Raw genomic sequence first — 6,445 nt, 5'->3', positions numbered from 1 at the left:
CCCGCCACTGGCTGCTCCTGACCCGGTGGCCCAGAAAGCCCTCCCGCCTTTGCTGGGTAGCGAAGTGCCTTTTTTCTTTCCCACCCTGGTCCCCTGCCAGACTTCAGGTGATCAGCTTACTGCTCCAGCCACCCCGGTGGCCCTGTTACCTGAGGCTTCCTCTGCTCACAAACCCTCTGAAGGCCGTCCTGGAACGAGGCACACCATACAAAGGAAGCAGGCTGGTCACTGGACAGGTGGGCAGCACAGCACGCGTCCAGGTCAGCTCCCGGAAGCAGAGTCTGACACGGTTTCAGGGAGTGGCCTGGGGAAGGAGGGGAGGAAGCAGATGGCAGGGAGACAAGCTGGCTGATGGTGCAGAGTCTCAGCCACCCCCAGAAGGAGGTCAGGGCAGCCTCAGCCACCCCTAGAAGGAGGTCAGGGCAGCCTTGCGTCCACCACGGTCACACCGGGCCCTGGAACCCTGCTCAGGCGTCCAGCTGGTCACCCGAACAAAGCCTTTTGTGTCGTCCCCTGCATCGGCAGGCGGACCCTCAACCACTGCGCCACCAGGGAAGCCCAAGGCCTGGATCTTAACAGCGCTCCTCTCTCCCCACCCCACGTCCTCTTCCCACCTTCTCAAAGGCATGATGATGTGCCCTGCGCGCCCGCACTGCACGGCCTGCTCGCTTCGGGAAAGCAAGTGCCGTGCCTCCTGGAACCTGGCCGGGGGCGGGGGCGGGGCGGGTGAGCGCCAAGCCACCACCTCCACGTCTGCCTGGGCCTGGCACGCACTCCGAGACCCAGCAGCAGACCAGCTGAAGGCGCCACCGGGGCTCTGGGCCCAACATCCGGGCAGGGAAAGGGGGCAACAGGATTTTGCCCAGCGGTCTCAGCAGACACAAAGGAGCACCTCTTGGGCCCAGCTATGGGGAGAGAGGGGCCATGGGGGGATTTAGGGTTCAGGCTCTGCAGAGCGGGTGACGGAGAGCTGCTCACAGCCAGCACTTCTGGGGGCACCATGGAACTTGAGGCTCCTTGCGAGACCGCTGGGCATAGGTGTCCAGGAGGCAGCTGGACACGCGGTTCCGTGACCCCAGGACAGGCTGGGCTCCAGCTGCGGTCAGGGGAGCTCTCTGGCTGAACGGGGAAATGTCACCAGGGAGGAGGGTCCCCCATGCCCCGTGACCCAGAGGTCGGGAGGTCAAATCGAAAATGCGTTTGTGGGGTTTGGCAGCTGGAGTCCGAGGTTACCTCAGCAAGAGCTGCAGAGCGGGGGCGAGGGCGCGTGGGGCTGAGCCTTCTCCCGAGACCCCGTGTGAGGCTTTGGGGAGCTGCGGGAGGCGAGGACAGTGTGGACCAGGACCGGGGACTGCAGGTGTGGTTCTGTGGAAGCAGGACGTGGACTGGCTCCTGGGGCCGGGAGGGGACATTTACCGCAGCCCGGGAGGCTTCAAACAACAGAACCTTATTCTTCCACAGTTGAGGGGCCAGGATCTGGAATCAGTGCTTCTGGCGTTTGGTGGCAATGCTGGGTTTGGGGCCTGAAGCTGCACGCCTCCAGTCTGCTTCTGTGGGCTGGGCATCGTCCCCCTGTCTGTCTTCCTGTGAGGACACAGTCGTGTTGGAATAAGGGCCTCTCTACACCAGTGTGACCTCACCTTAACCTTAACTTAATTACATCTGCAAAGACCCTATTTCCAGAGGCCATGGCCCAGAGGACATGGGGCCAGGGTGGGCAGAGGGGGACACAGCCGGGCTGAGGTGAGAGACTTGGGACAGAGGGCAGGGACCTGGCTGAAGCCCGGTGGGGAGCCAGGAGGGAGCAGAGACCAGGGCAGCAGTGGATTAAGGTGGGGAAGGATTTGGAGGGGTCACTGGGAAGGGGGAGGGAGAAGCACACGAATACATGGAGACCACCCAAGGGCAAGGCAGGGACTGGTCATCGGCTGGGTATTGAGGCCAAGGGTGGGTGGAGGCCGAGCCTCTGCACCAGGACCCTGGGGGGAGGGGGACGAGGGTGCGGGGTTGAGATGGAGGCCAGAGGATGGCCTATAGGAGAAAACAGAGCCCGCACCCCCCAAGGCTACCGTGGGGTCCCTGTGCTCACATGGTCCCCTCCTGGGAGCTGCAGGGCAAGGGGAGGGACCGAAGCTGGATGTGACACCCCTCCCTCAGGAGGGCCGGCTGCACTGGAGGTGGGTCCAGGGTGCAGGGTTGACCTCCTGACCGTGTCTGCCCTCCCACCCACCTGGGCTGTCTCGGGCCCCTCACAGAGCCTTTCCATCCCCACAGGGAGCAGACGGTGGACCCTGGCTGAGCAAGTTCTGTGCGATGAACAGCCACGTCTCTCCTCTCAACCTCCTGGTCACCAATGGCACTGAGACGGCTGTCGTCCCTGAGACCGTGAAGGCCGTGCTGGGCACCGGCACCCCATCTGGGCCCCAGGCCAAGGCAGCCACGTCCACCCAGGCCAGGAGCATCACCGGCGTGTACGCAGAGGCCTCGGGCCAGGCCCAGAGTCTCTACGCTGTCATGAAGCAGGGTCTCCTGCCCTTTGGGCTCGAGCTGGCTCTGCTGGAGGCCCAGGCGGCCCCGGGCAGGGCCAGCTGCTCCTCGCGTCTGAGGCCCTGCAGCAGGGCCTGGTGGGCCTGGAGCGGAAGGAGAAGCCGCTGGCCGCCAAGCGCGCGGTCACTGGGTACCCTGACCCTCTGGGGGTGGGAAGCTGGCCCTCTTCCAGGCCATAGGGAAGGAGGTTGTGGACAGGGCACTGGGGTGGAGCTGGCTGGAGGCCCAGGAGGCCACGGGGGGCCTGGTGGACCCCATCCAGGGCATGCGCGTGGCCTCTGAGCTGGCCTGCCAGCAAAGCCTCCTGGACCGGGAGACATGGTGTGGGCTGTTGGAGCTTGGGCCCAGCTCAAGTGCCCCAGGCTTCCTGGACCCCGACACGCCGGAGCAGCTGCCATACCGGGAGCTGCTAGGCAGGTGTGTGCAGGCCCCCAGCACGGGGCTGGGCCTACTGCCCCTCAAGATCACTTTCCGTACGCTGAGTGGGGCACCGAGCTTTGGCCAGGCCGCTGGAGGTGGGGGTCCTGGACGCGGAGACGGTCCAGGCCTGCGGGAGGGCAGGCTGGCAGTGCCGGATGTGGGTGCACGCACCGAGGTGCAGCGCCACCCGCAGGGCACCGGCGGTGTGGCAGGGCTCGTCCTGCTGCCTGCAGGGCACAAGAGCTTCTTCCAGGCCTAGCCGAGCACCTGCTCCCCACGGGCGCCACGCTTCCGGTCCGGGAGGCTCAGGACGCCACCCGCATGCTGGTGGACCCAGCCACCGGCCGGCAGCTGTGGCTGGATGAGGCGGTCAGGGCAGGCCTGTTTGGACCAGAGCTCCACAGGCAGCTCCTGGCAGCAGAGCAGGTGGTGACGGGGTATCATGGCCCCTTCAGTGGCATCCGAATCCCCCTATTCCAGGCCACGAAGAGGGAGCTGGTGGACAGGCCTCCGGTGCTGAGGCTCTTGGTTGCCCAGCTGGCTACAGGCAGGCTCCGGCTGCCCTTGGAGGCCACCCTGCACTTCGGCTGCCTGGACAGACTGAGCAGCATCTCTCGCAGGCGGCTGGCTTCTCGGGCCCCGGCAGCAGGAGAGCCTCAGCTGTGGGCAGCTGCTGGCCCACTGTGTCACCGACCCAGAGACGGGGCTGGCCTTCCTGCCCATCTCAGTGGGGAGCCCTGGAGCGGAGCTACAGGGGCCCCCGCTCACTGAGCACAGCACCTGGCAGACCTTGAGAGCTGCCGTGGCCACCGTCTCCATGGGCAAGTTCCAGGGCCGGCCCGTGTCGCTCTGGGAGCTGCTGTTCTCCGAGGCAGTCCCCGTGGAGCAGAGGGTGACGCTGAGCCAGCAGCACAAGGACGGGCCCTCTTGGTGGAGGAGCTGGCGGCTGCGCTGAGGGCCACCCACGAGCAGGCTGCAGCCACTGCCAGGACCACCTTTGCTGGGTGAGGATGCCCGTGACTCCAGGTGAGCTTCTGAGAGTGGAGATCATCAACCAGGGCATGTACGAGCAGCTGGAACGAGGCCGGACCATGGCCCAGGACGTGGGCAGCCTGGCCTCGGTGCAGAGGTACTTGTGAGGCACCGGCTGCATCGCCGGCTTGCTGCTGCCCGGCTCCCAGGAGCCCCTCAGCATCCACGAGACTTGTAGGAAGGGGCTTCTCAGGCCCGGCACAGCCCTCACCCTCCTGGAGACGTGAGCAGTCAGTGGCTTCATCATCGAAAGAAAACAAGGGGTATTCGGTGGAGGAAGCACTGAGGGCTGGTGTCATTGGGCCCGACGTGTTCGCGAGGCTGCTGTCGGCTGAGCGCGCCGTCACCGGCTACACCGACCCCTACACCGGGGAGCAGATCTCCCTCTTCCAGGCCGTGAAGAAGGACCTCATCGTCCGGGAGCACGGCATCCGCCTGCTGGAGGCCCAGATCGCCACGAGCAGCGTCATCGACCCCGTGCATAGCTGCCGCCTGCCCGTGGACGTGGCCTGCTGGCGCGGCTACTTCGACGAGGGGATGAACCGCGTCCTGGAGGACCCCAGCGACGACACCAAGGGCTTCTTCGACCGCAACACACACGAGAACTTCACCTACGTGCAGCTGCTCCGGAGGGCTGCTCCTGACCCAGAAACAGGCCTCTTGTTTCTTCTCTGTCTGGAAAGTGAGCGGGTATTCTTTCTAATTGGTTGTTTTTTTCAACCCTGAAAAATACACGACAACATTTTAAAGCATTTCTTAGCGTGCCAGTATCTGTGTGCAACGTGTTCAGCTCACGTGCCCAGCGACGTTCTACTCTCCTCCGTCCTTTCTTGCTTATGGTCCCTCGTTGCATTAAAGGAAAGACATTGTCCTTTATGATTTTTTTCTCTCCACCCTTGGTGTTATCAGGTGTGAATTTTCAATTAAAATTTCACAAGTGGCCATTTCTGGTAGACTCTGATGCGTTTAGAGTGAAGGACTTTCCGTTGTTTCCCTGGCCTATCACACTGAAGTGTGTGTACCAATTTGTTATATTCCCATTTTAATTAAATCCGTTCCTTTCAGTTATCGATTTTTCTCCTGTTCGTTGAGTAAACCATTCCCCATCAATTTCTCGCTGTAGTAAGTGCCTTTGGGTCTCAATTTGGGGTCGACCTGCTATTATTTTCCATCCTCTGGCTGTGCTTTGAGGGGGCAGGGGCTGATTCTGTCCCCTGGTGCAGCTCTCCCAGTTGGTATGACCCCCTTGGTTTGCGTCACCAGCTTTGTTCTGGAGGTATGGCCTTTACAACAACGTACAAAGAATTGTTAGTATGTCAGCAAAGCTTTTTTCTTTGAGTTCAGTTTTTTGAAGGTTCATCCACAGAACTCTATCCTTATTGTAGATGTGAAGTTAATCACGGGAGAGAAGCATTGACAACCTACGGTGGCATACAGTCATATCCAGAACGGTCTCTGCAGTTCAGGTGTCAGACTCGGATGAGCCTGGAACTTCAGACACTCATTGCACGGTGTCTGGTTGGGGCAGGTGACAGAGGACCAAGTCTTGCTGGTCCCTCCTTCGCGACACAGCGCGTTCTGAGCAGTGTGAGTGATGGTTTCACAGGATCACCTGAGGGGGGTGGAGTGGGGAGCGCGGGGGCTATGCCGGTCCACCAGGATGGCGGCGGTGGAGTTATGTCTATGCAGAAGGTTGGGAGGAAGAGAGGTGTGCAGGGGACTCTGAGAGACCAACCCGCTGAAGGCCTTTGAGCCCGGGGTGGGGGTGGGGGGAAGTCAGGGTTGTGGTTTACGTTTGGGAGAAGGCACACGCGTGTCCACTACTTTTCTCTCCAGAAAGACATAGTGAGGGAGGGGGAGGACTCAGCAGGTGTGAGCGGGAGACTATTGAAAGGTAGTGGGGGTTTGGGATAAAGGGGGTTTTAGACAAGAATTCTAAAGCACATCCCCTGTTGGCATGGCCTCTGGGGTCAGGGCTCCCTTCTGATGGCTCCACTGTTCCAGAAAAGCCATCAGCAGAAAGCGGAGAGAGGGCCATCTGGGAATGTGGGAAGGTGGGTGTGGACATGAAAGGGAAACACCGAATTGCAGGCCAGTGGGAGGTCTGTGGTCACTAATTAAAGTCCACCTGCTTGCGTAGTTTTGTCTCCTTCGGGGACCCTCCCACGTGTTCCTTAGGGGATGGGGGACGTGCCGGGAGAGCTGGCCTCCCCGTCGCGCATTCCTGCCCTTCCCCCAGACCCTCGCGGTGATCCCCGGGCTGAGCGGGCTGCGCCCGGCCCGCTCCACGCTGGGTTCACCCCAAGGTGGGCGCCCGGAGACTGGGCCGGGTTTCAGGATGTGTGTGGCAGGCGTGTGATGGGGAACCGGTGCAGGAAGTACCAGCGGCTCCCAGAGCTGGGCAGGGCCGGTCGGCGCAGGCCTCCGCGCGCCCGGGGAGGCCCCG

At 62.2% G+C, this 6,445-nt stretch overlaps 1 protein-coding gene and 1 long non-coding RNA gene across 2 annotated transcripts in view; one reads left to right on the top strand and one right to left on the bottom strand.

Moving 5' to 3' along the window:
* Positions 1–249, bottom strand: part of LOC112397099 (uncharacterized) — an 8,205-nt gene extending 7,956 nt beyond the window's left edge. The window contains exon 1 of the long non-coding RNA XR_003002717.1: positions 150–249. This is a non-coding gene — a long non-coding RNA (uncharacterized LOC112397099). The remainder of the gene's footprint in view (positions 1–149) is intronic.
* A 3,650-nt stretch (positions 250–3,899) lies between these two features.
* Positions 3,900–5,465, top strand: LOC112397082 (epiplakin-like). The gene is given in 3 exon segments (XM_024741178.1): positions 3,900–4,249; positions 4,251–4,681; positions 5,385–5,465. Coding segments are annotated over 3 exon segments (735 nt in total). The 5' UTR covers positions 3,900–3,977; the 3' UTR covers positions 5,417–5,465.
* Positions 5,466–6,445: the final 980 nt, after the last annotated feature.

Source organism: Neophocaena asiaeorientalis, unplaced genomic scaffold (genome assembly GCF_003031525.2).
Source record: "Neophocaena asiaeorientalis asiaeorientalis breed wild unplaced genomic scaffold, Neophocaena_asiaeorientalis_V1.1 scaffold177, whole genome shotgun sequence".
In the NCBI taxonomy this organism is placed as follows: Eukaryota; Metazoa; Chordata; class Mammalia; order Artiodactyla; family Phocoenidae; genus Neophocaena; species Neophocaena asiaeorientalis.
The sequence above is the reverse complement of the archived record's forward strand: the minus strand, read 5'-3'. Positions and strand labels throughout refer to the sequence as shown.